Source organism: Lissotriton vulgaris, chromosome 4_1 (genome assembly GCF_964263255.1).
Source record: "Lissotriton vulgaris chromosome 4_1, aLisVul1.2, whole genome shotgun sequence".
Lineage (NCBI taxonomy): Eukaryota > Metazoa > Chordata > Amphibia > Caudata > Salamandridae > Lissotriton > Lissotriton vulgaris.
Window position 1 is genome coordinate 725,699,695 of NC_141691.1, and position 19,453 is coordinate 725,719,147.

At 42.8% G+C, this 19,453-nt stretch overlaps 1 protein-coding gene across 2 annotated transcripts in view; it reads left to right on the top strand.

Annotated features, from left to right (window-relative positions):
- CAGE1 (cancer antigen 1) overlaps positions 1 to 19,453 on the top strand; it is a 1,013,025-nt gene that overhangs the window by 832,491 nt on the left and 161,081 nt on the right. The window contains exon 13 of one of the 2 annotated variants that reach the window (XM_086966850.1): positions 5,801 to 5,869. In XM_086966850.1, coding sequence (XP_086822976.1) covers positions 5,801 to 5,869 — 69 coding nt within the window. Of the gene's footprint in view, positions 1 to 5,796; positions 5,870 to 19,453 lie in introns of those variants that run through there. The other variant, XR_015310030.1, reaches the window with a different exon arrangement.

The following is a 19,453-nucleotide window of genomic DNA, read 5'->3' on the forward strand; positions in this document are numbered from 1 at the left end:
TCTACAGAGCTGGAGCGACCCCCACTCAAATCAAACAGTCCTACGAGGTCCTCCGGCCATTGCACCGGTGGGGCCACAGAGATCTGGGTAAACAGACATAATATTGATTCCAAAATATCGTTTGGACAAAATATCGAGTAAAAAATATAGACTAGCCAAAATATCGACCAGACATAATATAGACTACAAAAATATCGAGTAATATCGATAATAATAGCCAAAATATTGAATCAAAAATATAGACTAGACATAATATCGACTAGATAGAATATAGACAAAAAAAATCTAAAATAAGGTAGTTATTAAAAAATTTTAATAATTGTGTAATATAAATCTGTAGCGGGTTGTGGATTTATAGGGGAATAGGGTGGGAAGTAATTTAATTATAATTAATTAATTATGTAAATTATTAATAATTGTTAATTAATTATTAATTGGTAAATAATTAAAATATAATTGGTAAAAAATAATAAATAATTAATAATTAATTTTCAGTAAAATGTTTTCTGTAGCGGGTTGTGGGTTTATAGGGGAATAGGGTGGGAAGTAATTTTATTATAATTAATTAATTATGTAAATTAATAATAATTGTTAATTCATTATTAATAGGTAATTAATTAAAATATAATTGGTAATTAATTATAAATATTTAATTGATAAATAATTAATATTTAGTAAAATATTTTCTGTAGTGGGTTGTGGGTTTATAGGGGGATAGGGTGGGAAGTAATTTAATAATAATTAAATAATTATGTTAATTAATAATAATTGTTAAATAATTATTAATTGGTAATAAATGAAAATTTAATTGGTAAATAATTATAAATATTTAGTTGATAAATAATTAATATTTAGTAAATTATTTTCTGTAGTGGGGTGTGAGTTTATAGGGGGATAGGGTGGGAAGTTATTTAATAATAAATAAATAATTATGTAAATTAATAAAAATGGTTAATTGTTAAATAATTATTAGTCATTTTAACCCCTACGCTATCCAGCGCTTTCCCTACTGTTGCACCCACTGGAGTGGGAATAGTAATTTTAACCCCTACGCTATCCAACGCTTTCCCTACTGTTGCACCCACTGGAGTGGGAATAGTAATTTTAACCCCTACGCTATCCAACGCTTTCCCTACTGTTGCACCCACTGGAGTGGGAATAATAATTTTTACCCCTACGCTATCCAACGCTTTCCCTACTGTTGCACCCACTGGAGTGGGAATAGTAATTTTAACCCTTACGCTATCCAATGTTTTCCCTTCTGTTGCACCCACTGGAGTGGGAATAGTAATTTTAACCCCTACGCTATCCAACGCTTTCCCTACTGTTGCACCCACTGGAGTGGGAATAGTAATTTTTACCCCTACGCTATCCAACGCTTTCCCTACTGTTGCACCCACTGGAGTGGGAATAGTAATTTTAACCCTTACGCTATCCAATGTTTTCCCTTCTGTTGCACCCACTGGAGTGGGAATAGTAATTTTAACCCCTACACTATCCAACGCTTTCCCTACTGTTGCACCCACTGGAGTGGGAATAGTAATTTTTACCCCTACACTATCCAACGATTTCCCTACTGTTGCACCCACTGGAGTGGGAATAGTAATTTTATCCCCCACGCTATCCAACGCTTTCCCTACTGTTGCACCCACTGGAGTGGGAATAGTAATTTTTACCCCTACGCTATCCAACGCTTTCCCTACTTTTGCACCCACTGGAGTGGGAATAGTAATTTTAACCCTTACGCTATCCAATGTTTTCCCTACTGTTGCACCCACTGGAGTGGGAATAGTAATTTTTACCCCTACGCTATCCAACGTTTTCCCTACTGTTGCACCCAGTGGAGTGGGAATAGTAATTTTTACCCCTACGCTATCCAGCGTTTTTCTACTGTTGAATTCACTATAGTTATTACAATAAATTTTAACCAACTTGCTATGCTACGGTAAAAATATTATATATGTTTAGTTAATAATATGTATTTATATATATATATATATATATATATATATATATATATATATATATATTGTTTTTTCTGTTGTAATTTACATTAATTATTTATTAATATTACAATTATTTAATCATTTTTACAAAGTTTATATTAAATATATTTATTTTTATATTAGTTTTAACTTAATTTAAAGACATATAAAAAAACGATATTTTGACAGTCTATATTATTTACAGTCGATATTTTAGAGTCAATATTTTTGTACTTACCTGTATAAAGATAGAAACTCGATATTTTGTCCCTCGATATTTTCTCATTGATATTTTTGCAAGTCGATATTAATGGGCTCGATATTATTTCAGTGATCCAGGGATCTGATCACAGATCTGGATCAATGCTGGTCATGCCAACGCGCACCCCCCGCCTCCTAGCTTCGGACCCAAAGTCGGTGCCTTCGGTGCCACCAGTGCTCATCAGCGGTACCAGCCACATCCTTATCCCCGACTAGCCGATTCCGACGTCGACAGAACCCAGGGGTTCTTTGTTGTGCCTGAACACTTTGTGGATGTGTTAGGCTCGGGAGAGGAATGGGAGGGGTCTATGTACCCTTTGGAACACCAGGTTGATTTTGCAGAGCAGTTGTACTTGTATGGGGAACTTGTTAATGCCAGTGCACTGAATATTTCTCCAGATACTGGCATGCTCTCTTAACCAACTATGGTGACAGAGAAGGGGCATCTTATGCCATGGTGGTTAAGAGGGCAGTCAAGGTCCTTGGACTGGAGTTGCCCTCCGTGGAGGTCAGGACATATCTCCTGACCAAAGTGCTTCAACCTAGGGCTTCTACCTCAGAACCCCTTTTTCCTTTAATGAAGCACTAGCGGATGTCCTTCTAGGCATGTGGTCCAAGCCTTGCACAGGGGCTCCTGTGAACATGACAATTGCACGTCGCCCAGCTCCAGGCAACCCAAAGTTCCTCAGCCAACACCCACCCTAGAAAGTTTGGTGATGCGGGCCTCTACTTCTCAGGGCACGTGCCCTTCCGCCCCTCTGGATAGGGAATCCAAGAGGCTGGGTTCATTTGGCAAGAAAATGTTTTCTTCCTCCAGCCTGGCATTGCGGTCGGTGAATACCTCATTCTTATTGGGCTGTTTCTCCCTCTCCCTTTGGGAGATGGTTGCGCAAGTGCTGCCACAAGTCCTGGAGAAGGCCCGGGCTTTGCTCTCTCAGGCAGTTAAGGATGGGAGAGGTGCAGCAAAACTGACCATACGGATGTGGCCTTGAAACAACGGATTCGCTGGGCATATTGATTTCCACGACAGTGGCCTTGAGGCGCCATGCCTGGCTTAGGACAACTTTCTTCTTCGGCGATGTCCAGTCTAATTTGATGGACATGCCCTTTGATGGAATCCGTCTTTTTGGGGAAAAGGTAGATTCGGCCCTAGTGCGGTTCAAGGACTCTTGAGCTCAGGCCAGATCTATGGGCCTCTCTTTTACTCCTCGTGGCCAGTCTACCTTTCTCCCCTTTTGTGGCAACGGAAGGGGATTCCAGCGACATTATCCCTATCCCAGCCATGTCTGACAGCCAACCACTCTATCAGCGTTCTTTTCTCCCCTTTGTCACTCGTAAGAGAAGGAGAGGTTACATCAGTTGAATCCAAACTAATTTTAAGGTTTTGCAATGATCGTACCATCGAGGGGACAGTGAACTGTGTTGGGTTTTCTCGAGCAAAGAAAGGGAAAGCTATGCAGAAGAGGTCCCTTTTGATGAGGATAGTCCTCTGCATCAAGAACTGCATTGTGCTGGCCTTGAAGCAGCACTTGGAAAGTCTGACAGCCTATTCCACGTCAGGCAAGGCTGCTACAACTGCGCTGGAGTGAGGGGTGTCTATCCTAGATATCTGCCAAGCTGCTATGTTAGCATCAGTGCATACATTCACGAAACACTAGGTCCAGTAGGAAGGACACTTCTTCACCTACTTGGTTCTACAAGACTTTTTGGTTTGAGTCCACTCCACAGTCTGCCTTTGGGAGGTACTGCTTTGATATATATTATAAGGTGAGGAATTTGAGGTTACACGTAGGGCTTGGGGAGGCTAGAGGGAGTGTAACAGTTCTGCTGGTGAGGTTGGTTTTCTTGTCATTGGTGTACGAATCCAGGGAGTTGAACTGTTTCATGTTAGTTGTAAGTTATCTTTTTTCATCCATTTAGCAGCCCTTTATGTATGATCCGCCACATTAGTCTGACACTATCCTTGGATATCTGTACTGGTTGTTATGGAAAATGAAAAAGTTTGATTATAAAGAAATAAGAATCAGAGATTAAAACTACTTATCAGAAGAACAAGTTACTTACCTTACCTTCTGTAATGCTCTTGGGATTCTCTATCTAACCTCAGATTCCCCCTGCCCTCCCACGTTCCTCTTTCTGTGAAGTGGTCTCTTTTTAACATCTAAAACAGTCTAAGTTAGCGGTCACCAGCAATTGTTTTATACTCCTCGTCTGAGGGCACATAAAGGAAAAATACAGGAAACTGACGTCAGCTGCAGGGGTAGCCACCTTTCGGAGTGAGGGGTATTGCTTGAAAAATTCTCCAGGCCCAGGTTGGCATCCGGAGGATATTCTAAGGTGAGGAAGCTGTGTTTAGATAGAGTATCCACCATTAATATTGTTACCAAACATATGTAGCTTGTTTGTTCTGTACCCCTAAAAGGATTGCCAGTGGTGCCCACTTACAACACTGACTCTAACTAAGCACTGCATTGAGCAAAACAGTTTGCTGATTTCCAAAGTACTGAATCAACAACAGCACATCTGGCTTTCCTTGGAAGCTTCTAAGACCAGATCAACAGGGTTTTATACAGAACCAGTCAGGGTATCCTGCTACTTTAAATCCTGAAATTTAAAGTCACAATGCATTATCCTCCAGAATACTTTTCAACTTGTCTTTAGGAGAGCAGCAAGCATTATCAATGTTTTACCAAATTGTAATTAGGTCTGGTGTCAGCCAAGACCTTTTGAGATTTAAAAAAATTATATGCATAATGTACTTACTCCTAGGACCTTTCATCATTTCCCTTAATCCATTGGTTTTTAATTGTGTGAGCCACATTTTTCTTTCGGCCGCCACAGCATACATCATTGTGTAATAGGTCGGCCCAATACAGCCATTACCTAGGTTCACTGTGAGAGACATAATTCTGCCCTTGCACAAGAGGCACATCCACACTCACAGGGCCTGATTCACAAAGGTAAACTTACACTTTTGTGTAAGTTAAAGATAAACTTAAACCAAAAGTCTAACTTTACTACTTTTTGATATTCACACGGGTAAGTTACTGCTAGTAATTTTAGATTTTTTTAATGTAAGTTTACCTATGTGAATACCAAAGAGTAGTAAAATTTGACTTGTGGTCTAAGTTTACCTTTGTGAATGCCGCAATGTAATAAAGTTAGACTTTTGGTCCAAGTTTACCTTTGTGAATACGGAAAAGGAGTAAAGTTAAACTTTTGGTCTAAGTTTACCTTTGTGAATACCACAAATGTGTAAACTTCCACAAAGGTGTACGCTTACCTTTGTGAATCGGGCCTTCTGTGTTCTTTTCAGGGCCTACTTTGTAAGTATTCTTTTTGAGACCCAAACATATTTTTGGTTTTAGCCAATGTTTTTATTTTTGATTGACGCGGACACAGTAGCTTCTCATCAACAAGGTTTTTCAAAACAAGTGAAAAAACAAAACTTTCATTGGGAAAGCTAAACGTGTGGCATGTAGCACCAGACTTGTTAGCTTTATCGGTGCTTTTAAAAATGTTTCTAGACTGACATTTTACTGTCTTGTTTTCAGGTTAGAAAAGAGAAATCAGTTCTTAGAAGAAGAGATCAAGAAGTACAGGAAGAAATGCAGACAGCAAAGGTAAATGCAATTTCAGTTAAACCAAATGTAGAAATTCAGTTGTTAACTAAACACTTTGTTTCACATTCAATTAAATACCTAGTACTGTAGGGCTAAAATAACCCTCTCACAGCTTTGTATACTGATGTGGTGACCTTAATGACTGGGAAGTAGGATTTATAGAAAATTGAGTTGCTGGTGGTGGCATGCTGTCAATAACTCTGAAGCAATTTCTTTTCTTGTCATTCTCTGTACCACGTACCACTTTTAACATATATTTTTACTGTTGATTGTCAAAACCATCTCCACAAATTCACACTTATTCTTCCTTTTGTGTCACCTCCCAATTCCTTTCCTGCAGTTCTAGCAACTTAGAAATGTACTTTAACCAGAATTTAATTTCCTGAATTCTCTGGAACATGTTAATTCATTGTCACAGTCGACTGGGATGGGATGTGTTAGACCTGTCAGCCTTACGGTGGTCTTCCCCCAAACATTTTGCCTTCTCCCCTCCTATTTCTGATGATTTGTTTAAAAAAATCTTTTTATTAACTTTGCTCGATGATACAGAAAATACAGAGCAGTGTTCAAATTGGTGTGTGAAATGATAACATTTCATTGTACATTCGAAGGCATGCAGTACAGTATCGTGGAGCAGTAACCAGTGTCACTCTTATTTCACACCTCCCCCCATGGCTCGGTACTTCCGCCAGGGACCCCAGATCCTCTTCCATTTCTTCACGCAACCCCTAGCCTTATAGATTGTTTCCTCCTCCCTTTGGCACTAATCCAAATCTTGTTGCCACTGGTCCCATTGTGGGGCATCCGGCGTCCCTCAACACCTGGCAACATTTCTTTTAGCCACCTCGGCCGCCTAGGCCAGCCAGATCTCGTCGTACCTTGGCCAGTCCGTCTTCCCTTTAATCATTAACATAAGCCACCTGGGTTCCACCGGGACCGGCGACCCCACTACTGTCGCCATAGTATGTGCCACCTTGGTCCAGAAGGGTACCACATTCGGACAATCCCAGAGAATATGGAAGAAGGTTCCCTCCCCCTGATAGCACCGCGCACACAAGGGAGACAGGCTCCTGCCCATGAAAACAGGTGAGTTCACGGGTAGTACACCCGGTGCAAGATTTTTAATTGGACAAGACGGAACCTAATCCGTATCGCGATTTCGCTGGGGCTCTGTAGGGCATCCTGCCAATCGTCATCTTCCAGGTCGCCGACATCTTTCTCCCATCTCGCTTGTAGGGACACCATGGGGTCAGACATGTTATTTATGAGTTTGCAATAAATAGTGGACGTGAGCTTCTCTAGAATGGAGTAAAGCAGGAGCCTGTCCTCCATGGGTGAGTACTCCGGGTTGGAAGTGTCTGTCTGTATATGGGTGCGTAGGGCATGCGTTTGGGCTGAATTTAATTTTTGATGGCCTTAAGATTCTGTGCACTTTACCACTAATAATAATAATAATAAAGCGTTTTATAAAGCGCATGGCTGCACACCTGTGTATCCCCGCGCTAATTGCTGACAAAACTCCCTACGGCCCACCGGAACAGAGTACAGAAAAATGTTAATGGGGGAAGAGATGAGTTTTTAGTTTAGCTCTAAAAAGGGTTTCTGACGGTTCCATTCTCAGATGAACTGGGAGGGCATTCCAATGTTTTGCTCCAAGGAATGGAAAGGAGCGGCCACCCAGTTTTGCTCTATAGATCCGGGGAAGTTTAAATTGTGACATACCCGAGGATCTGAGGTTTCTGGTAGGACGATGGATAGTGAGAAGATTTCTCAAATAGGTAGGTCCTTTGTTGTGTGCAATTTTATGGGCATAGCAGAGACTCTTGAATCTAATTCTTTCTCTAACTGGGAGCCAATGTAGCTTAGACAAGGCCGCTCTGGCGGATGTTCTTTTTGGTAAACCCAGTACCATACGGGCGGCAGCATTTTGAATGCATTGAAGCTGGTGCAGTTGTTTTTGGTTCACACCTAATAGGAGAACGTTTCCGTAATCCAGGTGGGGTGTTATTAGTGCATGCACTAAAGTTTTCTTTGCTTCAATGGGAATAAGATCGATAGTTTTTCGCAAGATTTTTAACGTGCCCATACATTTGCCTATTGTTTTATTGACTTGTGATTTTCCCGACAAATCCGAGTCAATCATTATCCCTAGGTTTTTTACTTTTTCGACTGGGTGGGGGCACTCACCCAGTGTAGTAGGCCACCAAGCCTGGGACCATATTGAGGTTTTGTTCCCTACCACTAGCACCTCCGTTTTGTCACCATTTAAACGGAGGCAGTTATTATCCATCCAGGTGGCGACCGCAGCCATGCAGCTAGAGAAATTGGTGGCAAATTTCTCGCTATCTGGAGTGAGCTTGAACATGAGCTGGGTGTCGTCAGCATAGCTGACAATGCCCACCCCAAAGTTCTCTACGACTCGAGCTAGGGGTTCCATATAGATGTTGAACAAGGTAGGGCTCAAACTAGAGCCCTGTGGAACCCCATAGCTGACGTCGCGAGAAGATGACTTGAAGGGTGGGCAATGTATTTGGAATGATCTTTTGGAGAGGAAAGATTTAAACCAGGCAAGAGCATGATCCCTCACTCCAATGTCTGATAGTCGGGACAGCAGAGTGTCATGTAGCACAGTATCGAAAGCTGCACTTAAGTCTAGCATGACAAGTGCAGCTGTCTCCCCCTCATCTACCATCTTGCGAATACACTCCGTGGAGTAAAGAACCGCGGACTCCGTGGAGTATCCAGGTCTGAAACCTGATTGTGTGGAATGAAGTATGTTTCCTTCTTCTAGAAAAGCCATTAGTTGTTTGTTGACTATTTTTTCTATAATTTTAGCGCATTGTGGCAAGAGGGAGATGGGTCTGAGATTTTGATATTGGGTAACCGGAATATTAGGGTTTTTTTTGAGAGGGATAACTCATAACCAATTCAAAGGTTCCTGTGCTTACTCCCTAAAACATGGTAACATTGGCTTACATCTGATTGGCATATTTAATTTACTTATAAGTCCCTTGTAAGGTGGTATACCATATACCACCCAGGGCTGGCAAATTAAATGGTCCTTGTGGACCTGCAGCTCTTATTGTACCATCCACTTAAGTAGCCCCCTAAAATACGTCCCAGACATTCCACTGCAGCCTGTACTCAGTTCTAAACTGCGAATTCGACTTAGAAAAATAAACTTTTTCTGAAACCTGTAACTCCCACTTTAATACATATGAGTCAACCCTAGGGTAGGCCCTAAATAGCCCATGGGAAAGGGTGCATTGTATGTAAAACGTCGGACAGGTACTTTTAAGTTTTGCTTGACCTGTTAGTAAAAAACTCACAAGTTAAGGCTTACCTCTTGCATTGGATAACTTTGGTTACCTTATTACATTTGATATGTGGTAACTTTTGTTTGGGAGCAGGTAGAAATATCCTGTTTGGTGTCCTAAGAGATTGTAATTTAAGATCCTCTTTAATGCAAAATTCAGATTTTAAATTACAAGTCTGAAAATGCCACTTTTAGAAAGTTAGAAAAAGTAATGGGGCGACCCATTGTCCCTCAGAACCTGGGTATACGTATTAAATAGAACAATTCGTTCTGTCGGGGTTTTTTCAATTGCTTGGAGTACGCAGTAGCAACTGCTTACTTATAACACATGCCAATGGTTTGAGAAGGAGAAAAAAAATAACATAACACAAATCAAAATTAAAATTCAATATTATATTCAGAAATAAGTATCAAATATTCATGACTGTCCCAATTTACAAATTCAATTGCAATAGGGAATGAGTGACTGTGGTGAAAAAGCGACATGTGTGATGCACTTTAATTTGGCGCTACTAACGGGATCGAAACGTCGACGTACCAAATATGTCTGCGCAACGCTCACGATCATAGTTTAACTTATCAATGGATCCTGTAGCATATGTGCTAAAATAATAAGGACAAACAGAAATTATTTTCCCCTCTCTTTGGCTTCACGTTTATTTGTCTTATATATAGTGTACTGTCTTCATCACCAATCGCCACATGTCACTTTTTCACCACCTTCACTCATTCCCTCTTGCAATCGAATTTGTAAATTATGACAGCTATGAATATTTGATACTTATTTCTGAATATATTATTGAATTCTAATTTTGGTGTGTGTTATGTTATTTTTGTCACGGTCCGTCCGAACTCCTCCAGAATCGAGTGATGCTCAAAGGGGTCCACCTCCTGACTTCCCCACACTCTGAAGTGGTAAACACGCAGAGCATAGAGGTAATCAAGTGAGGGAAGGAAGGGAGGGGGCTGCAGTGGAAGGGATACCTGAAACGAGAAATGACAATATTAGATACACTCTATATTTCTAACTACTCTCAATCGGTCTTGCTAGGAACAACACACACCTTTCTGGATTCAGCTAGGAGGTGGACCCTTCAAGTTCTTCTATAAAATGGTGTCTGAATTCAACGCATGAAGCGATATCCTATGGGACAAACACATAAGGTTATAGGCGCCTTCAAACCACTGTAGCAGAACAATCACCTTGCCAGTTCTCATACGTACCAAGAACTCACAGCCAAAAGAAACCCCTGCTCAATCCTGCTTGAGCAAGGAAAAACAAGTTCCTGAACAAAGAAGAATGTGGCAAACAAAAACAAACTCCTCCTAGCCAGAAAGGAACAGAGGATATGTTGAAAGCAAGGTTATAGGTTAATCCTTGGAATGTCTCGTGATACTGAGGTAATTGAAAATTTTATGGTCAGGTATGTCCCCTAACGTGTACCCCAACGTCTCCATGTACGAGTTTAAAGTGCATGTAACTTCCCTCCACAACCGAATCCAAAGACGCAAATACATTTGCGTCCAACGTTAACATGTCCTCTATCAGATCCACCATGAATGGATTGATAATTCAGTTCCTAACCATGCCTTGCCAACGTCTTTACATGGTGCACTTTCACGTTTTTCCTGGCTCTGCAGAGCTAGGCCCTGATTTCTGCCCTCGAACCACTTCTGTCTCTGTCTCTGAAAGCTGCAGCATGGAGATGCATTCCTGACCTCTGCCTTACTTCCTGCCAAGCGAAGCGGTGCCTGGCTCGGCCTGGCCTGCTTGCCAAAACAGTATTTTTGCCTTCAAGTTATCAGCGTAGCCAGTTCAGCCTCCTCGAAAACACATTCCAGTCTAGTGAAATAGGTAAACATATCCCCGGCTGCAGAGCAAAGGGCCAAGCCTTCCCGTCTCCTTCATGTAATTCATTGCTCCCGTTACCATGGTAGGCCCATGGCCCCGCGCATTGCACTTAGACACATATGCATTTAGTATAGAATAGCCTCTGCCCGAGAGACCTTTTACTTCAGATTAAACATTCCCCCAAACACAAGATATCGGACATGTTACAGGAACAGGTCGATTTGACATGCCAGACTTTTGTCTCCCCTACTAATGCTAAAAGTCAAGCCTCAGTTTTCCCCAGATACACGTCAATCACACGTCATACCAGCTGCGTGTGCACCCAGGTCATAGGTTTCAGCTGACTCTGCAGAATCTTCTATGCATCCACCCACTTATGACACGTTTTTGTGACGTTTTCAGCACACACCTCCGTGCACGCCTTTGTACACGCCTTTTTGCTACGCACATGTGTTCTTATCATATTCTTTTCACTTGTCACGCCTACTGTATTCATTACTATTGCACAGTTTTACTATATATGTCATGTACTGTTAATAAATCGTTGACATCTTTTTGCCATCATTGCATATACCCCGAACCCTTGTATTGATGGAATTGATTTCCATGGCTCGAGCCATCCCGATTAAAGCCCGTATGACTCAGACACCACGGACTCTGACTCTCATTGATTGAGCTATTCTTTTACCTGTCTGTAATTATATGGAAAAAGTATATGGTAAATTATATTTACCACATAATTTGGCGCCCGAATAGAGACCCCTCCCCCACCCCACGCGCTGGCGATGCGTCGCAGGCCTTGCCCCCTACCACAGCCGTGATGGACTCCTATGCGCATCTGCAGGTTTTCCTGTATCTCCCTCAGGCCTACGGAGGTGACGGAGACTGCGGTCGACATCCAGACGAGGCGGTGAGGAGTGCGGAGGATCCCGACCAGAGCCCAGCCGAGAGAACAGTGTCCGAGGTGTCCAGAGGCCCACCTGTCCGAAGTGTCAAGGCGCATGCGTAGTGCGCAGCAGCAGTGACGTCGTAGCAGTCCAGTCCAGTCGAGTTTCCGAGGCCTTCCGTTCCGTGCTTCCCGGTGAGTACCGTTGCTGGGGACGCATCAAGACGGGTGCATTAATTTGTATCCGGTCAAGACGGGTTTGGGTACACAGATCCGGTCTGCACTGTTTTAGCAGTGTATCTGTACTGTTTAGCAGTACATCGATTAATTCAGTTATTCAGTGATTCAGTATTTTTGCTATAGAATGTTTTTAGTCAGTATCTGTTTCGAAACGTTCCAATGTGTTTAATGTCGTGGTATGAGTGATTGTTTGCATTTCATTACTGTGTTTATCGTGTTTGTGTCCAGAGTAAGGTAGCAATGCCTTTGTTTTCGAAATTACGACAGATAGGAACTAGGAAAGGGATACTCGAAGAAGCGGTTCCCATCCCACCTAGGGACACTCCAGGACATTTTATGTACCATAAGCATGGCTTAGATGCCATACTGTATTTAGACTTATGGGTGGACTATACGAAAGACTTGGAAGAGAATCAGAGATGGCCCGCTACAGGGACATGGGATGCCGAGTGCATCATGAGAGCAGAAGAAGCGTTATGGAAAAAGAAAGCCAGACAATCACAGAAAGATGCCATAGAATTGTGGCGCAAAGAATCGCATAGACGGACAGAGAAAGCACTCAGAAAAGCTGAAAAGAGTAGAGAGGATTCCGAAAAGGCTAGAGAAAAAGAACTACTAGAAGAAGGACAGCGAGTCAGAATGGAACAACATGATAGACAGAGTAATGCCCTTATAACAGGACTGTATCCAGTTCTGGCCGAGGGCCTGCCCAAGGCGACCCCGGAAATACCAAATGATCTGCCACCTCCATTGGTTCCGACTAAAGTACGTCATACAAAAACCGCAGCAGACATTTTCCTTTCTGCCTATTTAGATGATGTAGCTCCCGCATATACCGATGTACCCGTACAACCCGCTAATATTAATCTGCCACAGCATCTTCCTGCTGATCAAGCCACGACCCCTCCACGTCATCAACTTCCCGCACCTGTTGTCACTTCCCCTACTACTGGTCCCCCTACTAACCCTTTTGCTACAGATGCGACTCAGAGTCAGTCGTCTCCGTTAAATGTACCTTTCCCACACCCAATGACGTCAAGTCATGCTCACGGTTCTGCCTCAGGAGGTGCTTCAGGAGGTCCCTATCGCACTCCGCCACAAGTACATCGATTGACAATGAGAGAATTAGCAATGCTGCGTACACCTAAAGCAACCCCAGCTGAAAAGCTTAAAGAAAGAATTGGAGATTGTAGATACGATCCTGTCCCTGGCACGCAAGGGGACTTGTTGTTAGCATCATTACGTTTAAGACGTGTTACAGATTACTTGATGACATTACCAGAAATGCCAGAACATCTAGATAAAATTTATCACTTTATTCGATCGGGGGAGGGTTCAGAATGTGTTCGTGAAGCCATGGCATATCAGAAAGTCGAGACTCAAGGGTTATTAATGCGATTTTTGATTAATTGTTTGATTAGGGAACAAGATCAGCCAGGTTATTGTCAAAAAGAAATGGAAGGATTGACAAAATGGAGTCAGAATATTGCAGATTGTAAGCATGACAGAGAGAAATGTATAGATGCCATGACTAGAAAGATCCGTAAGGTAATAGTAGCCATACATGCCCGACGCAAAACTGATAAAACACTCGAGTCAGATGAAAAAGAAACCTCAGAGGAGGAGGAAGAACCAGAGATTCCAGCAGCAACTCAAGAAACGATAGCTTACGTAGGTAGGGCGAAACTCCCTAAACAGTATTCTCTTGATAGACCTTTCGACAGACCCATTCGTCCAGAAAGCAAGAAACGTTACCTTTCCCCGATACCTGAGCAATGTTCTCTTGAACATATTTTCCAAGTTACTGATAAAATCCTGAAGGAAAGAGTAGGTTATCATGAACTTAATACTTTACGTGATCAGGAACTAGCCCGGTCCGCAGTCCAATGGGCCGGGGATGACAGTATATATAAAGATGATTTAGTAGTGCAAACATTTTTAAGTCTCACTCCAGAAGAACAGCGACTAGCTGGTATATACATGACCCAACATCTTATTGTACAGTATGAAAACCAACAATCTGATCCCGGTCCGTTGTATAATCTATTGCAAGACTTACTCCTGAATAGATGGAGAGGCCTAGGTACTGATTTGATTAATGTAATTCTCGAACAACGCCACAAATACAGAACGTTCTTGACTCCACATTTCGTTCCGGTTCCACCCCCAGTAAGCTATCCTTTTCACCTAGACAGACAGAATCCTTTACGAGAAGTACACCCCATCCGTAAACCAGATGATACACTTGAACGCGTATTTGTATACACGCCCATAACTAACTTGGAATTATTAGAAATGAAGAAAATAGTGCCTAGTCATGATAAAGATCCAGCAGGGTTTCACCGTGAAATAAAAGACATGTTACTCATGGGAGATTACACATATCCCGACATTATGAAAATACTGAAAGTGTTATTGCCTGCCGGTATTTACGAGAAACTCAAAGAAAAAGAATGGGAGGTGGGAGATAAAAAGATTAATTGGACTGAATTGGAAAACGAAGAAACTGGTCGAACCCCAGGTTTAGGTCATGGGGATAAGACTAAAGCATTACCAGGATTATTAGTACAGGTTTTGCCAAGATTGTTGACAACTAAAAAGGAGGACTGGGATGCGATCTCAGCCTGCAAACAGAAACACGACGAAGACACTAGTGATTTTTATTCTAGATTCAAGAAATGTTTTATTATTAATAGTGGCCTGAAAACAAGTAGCGAGTCTTACCCACACCTATTTGTGACCAAACTAGTCGAGAATTCATTACCCCAGGTTAAGAACCGTGTATTGAAAGTCGAGAGCACATGGCAAGCAAATACGCCTTCCCAAATGTTACAAATGTTACAGTACCACCAGAACAGAATTAGGGAGGAACATGATCACGAACAGAGACGTATGAAAGACACGAAAATGAAAATGTTAGTTGCTCAGTCAGTTCCAGCTGATGGTCAGAAAAAGGGTACGACACAGTCCAATAATTCGGCGGCTCCTGTTAAAGGGACATGCAACTATTGTAAACAGCCAGGTCACTATGTAAACGATTGTGCAGTTCTGAAACACAATATAGCCACAGGTAAAACTAAAGAAAGACCACGTCCACCTAGACAGGACCAGGTCCAACAACATATTCCGCAGAACGTGCAGCCTATGCAGGTTCCACATCAGACCGTAGCAGTACCACAGCCCCAGCCTATTGCCGCGACACAGCATGTCACACAGCAGATGTACCAATATGCACAATCTGATTACCCCGATTATCAGCAATACACATGAAACAGCCTAGAGAGGGAGGTTGGCTTGCCTCTTATTGAGGTTCCTGTAGATCAAGAGGGTCCTTATGTACATAGTCAGGTATTAGGGAAGGATAGGAAGTTTTTGATTGACACAGGGGCAAGCAGAACTACCATTAGTCATGACGAGGTTCCAGGGGCACCCCTCTCAGGCTCACAGAATGTTTCCCTTGGATTTTCAGGAAAGCCTATTGTTAATGAAGTATCGAAACCTGTCCCCCTTGCAGTTGGTCCATTATCCCGTACTACAGATTTATTGCTCACGAAATCATGTCCAGAAAACTTGCTTGGTATCAAGACACTGAAGGCTCTAGGAGCTGTAATTTGTTGTTCTCCGGAAGGAGTAAGGCTGTTCCTTCGTGATTTTAAGGGTCATTATGTGTTGAGAGATTTTGATCCCAGGTTACAGAATGTTCCTGCACATTTATGGGCACAAGGCCCCACTGATGTAGGTTGTATGCACATTACACCATACCGTGTTACACTCAAGCCAGGAGTTGTACTGCCCCGAATCCGACAATACAAGTTACCACCTGATGCTGTAGTGGCTTTACTGAAAATCATTGACAAGCTCATAGCACAAGGAGTGGTTGTAGAAACCGACTCCAATGTTTGTAATTCCCCTATCATTCCGATTCTTAAACGCACTGATCCGAATGCACCTCCAGTTTATCGATTAGTGATCGATTTACGGGAATTGAATAAATGCATTGTACCACAGTATCCAGTGGTCCCAGACATCTCTTCATTATTGACTGCTATTGATTCAGAGGCGACGTTCTTTACTGTAATCGATCTCAAGAACGCCTTCTTTAGTGTCCCCATTGATCCGGAAAGCCAGTACCTTTTCGGATTCTGTTTAAATGGCCATAGCTTCAAATTTGCACGCGCCCCTCAAGGATTCACAGAAAGCCCCAGCATCTACAGCCAAGCATTAAAACGACAACTTGACAGTATACACATGCCTCCTAACACTGCCCTACTCCAATATGTCGATGATCTATTGATCATCGCCCGAAGTGAACCAGAGTGTGAACAAGCATCACTGACAGTTTTGTATTTTCTGGCAGACAAGGGACACAAGGTGTCTCCTTCGAAGTTACAATTCTGTGCCCAGCAAGTGGTGTACCTTGGGCACTCGCTGTCCAAGGAGGGGAGACAGTTGACACCAGATCGTATCCAGTTAATTGCACATCTTCCGCAACCCAAGACACAGAAAGAAGTGCGAGCCTTTATTGGACTCACTTCCTATTGCAGACAATGGATTCCCCAATATGCATTTCTAGCTAAACCACTTATACAGTTGACAACACAAGAGGCAGCGTCTTCGTCTGTCCTCCCATGGACTCAGGAACATACACAAGCTTTTGTCGAATTAAAGAAAGCCTTATGTCAAGCACCTGTTTTAGCGACACCATGTTACAGCAAACCTTTTACACTTTTTGTTACAGAACGCGATGGCACAGCGTTATCGGTTCTCACTCAGGTTCAAGCAGACAAACACAGACCGTGTGCTTATTTTTCGAGTACATTGGATCCAGTAGCCCAGGCCTTGCCTGCGTGCTTGAAATCAGTTGCAGCAACAGCTCTAGCAATCAGACAAAGTGATTCCATTGTATTGGGACATCAATTGACAGTACAGGTTCCACACTCTGTGGAAGTTCTCCTAAACAGAACTCAGACCCAGCACTTGACCATAGCACGACTGACAGGTTATGAATTGACATTATTCCAACCACACATAGAAATTAGACGCTGCAATACACTGAATCCTGCTACACTTTTACCATCGAGCACAACAGATCCTACTCCACATGACTGCGTGGAGGTCATTAACACAATCACGAAACCCAGACAAGACTTGACAGATGTTGCATTACCCGATCCAGACCTGACACTTTATGTGGATGGTTCATGTATGAGAACAAATACAGGAGAGCTAGTGGCCGCATATGCAGTGACCACTGAAACTGAAGTCTTAGAAACACATCGCATCGACACCCTGTCAGCTCAAGCAGCAGAGCTCATTGCTCTGACCCAAGCCTGTATACGAGCCAAGAACCTTAAAGTAAACATATACACAGATTCACGTTATGCATTTGGAGTCGTACATGACTTTGGTGTTCTCTGGCAAGAGAGGGGTTTCCTGACCTCTCACGGAGCCAAAATCCAGCATGGTCCCCTCATCCAAGCTCTGTTGGAAGCAATACACTTGCCTACCGCCATAGCCATCATGAAGTGCAAAGCACATACAAAAGTTACAGACACTATTTCCCAGGGTAACGACCTGGCAGATCGAACAGCGAAACATACAGCGCAGACTCATACTCATACGACTGATATGACAAAGACTGATGTATCTTCACTGACACATTGCATGACAGTTAGGGACCCCACACAAGATGTCATTGACATACAGACACATGCTACTCCAGATGAAATAAAGAAATGGACTGAACAAGGAGGGGTCCAGACTGAACAGGGATGGATGACGAAGGGAAAGACCACATGGTTTCTCCCCGACTCTATGGTTCAAGTTATTATCAATACTGCACACAGTCCAGCACATTTAGGAGAAAAAGCCATGTTAGACAGTTTACAGAACCTCTGGTTTAACAAACATTTACGAGCAGCAGCAAAACAGAAAGTGCGTACCTGCATGATCTGTTGTCAGTTCAATCCAGGAAAAGGTATTCCCGTGGAACGAGGTGGATTTCATCCTCCCGACCATCCTTTTGAAGTCCTCCAGATGGATTAAATCCAGATGGACAGATGCCGAGGATTCAAGTATGTCCTCGTAGTTGTATGTGCCCTATCCCGATGGACAGAAGCATATCCCGTCCCAGATTACACTGCTCCGACCACTGCCAAGCAGTTGGTTCGTGAATTCTTCCCACGGTACGGTTTGCCCCGTGTCGTGTATTCAGATAACGGTCAGCCATTCTCGTCCGAACTCATGAAGCAGGTTTCACTTCTGTTAGGTTATCAATGGAAGTTTCACTGTGTCCGACATCCCGAGGCAGCAGGCCTCGTGGAGCGACACAATCAGACTCTGAAAACACGTCTCGCCAAAGTGTGTAAAGAAAAAGGCGTTGATTGGATAGTAGCTTTGCCAGTTGCCCTCTTTTATATGCGAATGGTAGCCCATTCTAGGACAGGGCTATCCCCGTATGAGGTGGTCTTTGGTAGGCCTCCTAATATGTGGGGGACGCCTATGCCACGAAAAATAACTGATGTTGACTGTACTATGCTGACAGATTACCTTGCTTCCTTGATGTCTGCACTACAATCATGTCGTTCACAGGTTGCGGCAGCCTTTCCAGACAACACCGAGGTGAAACCGCATGAGCTGGTCCCAGGAGACGTCGTCGTAGTCCGCAATTTTGACAGGTCAAGTCCTCTGGAGCCCCGCTGGAAAGAACCGAAGATCGTCTTGTTGACCACCAGGACTGCGGTGAAACTAGAAGGAAGAAAAGGCTGGCTCCACTCGAGCCATGTGAAGAGATTTCATGGACTTCCGCCAAAGACTGATTCCCAGCCCTACCGCATTCCAGACACTGATACTAAACTCCCCCTGATAGAGAAAACTCCTCAACAGGAGTACCGTATGAAATTGAGGTCTAGTAAGTCAGACAGTTTAATTGTTTAAGTCCCCCTCGGGTGAAGCGGTTAGACAGTTTCTTGACATGTACAAGTTAGACCCCAATAGAGAGAGAGATAGACAGGAGATCAAGAAAAGAAATTATTGTAAAAGTCTCCGAAGCCGTTGTATCTGCATGTTACTTATTATGTTTTTTCTGAGTCTTACGTTAATTTGCATTAGTTGGATGTTATATATGTACTTTCCCATTGCACATTCTTTTTCTAATGACACTACAGAGCACACGTTTAGTGAACTACCCCCACATGAATTGTCTTATCGACTTGCGCTGCGCAACAATACATTCATCCGTATGTTACACCATTCTCACCAGATCAACAATGCTACTAATTGTTGGATATG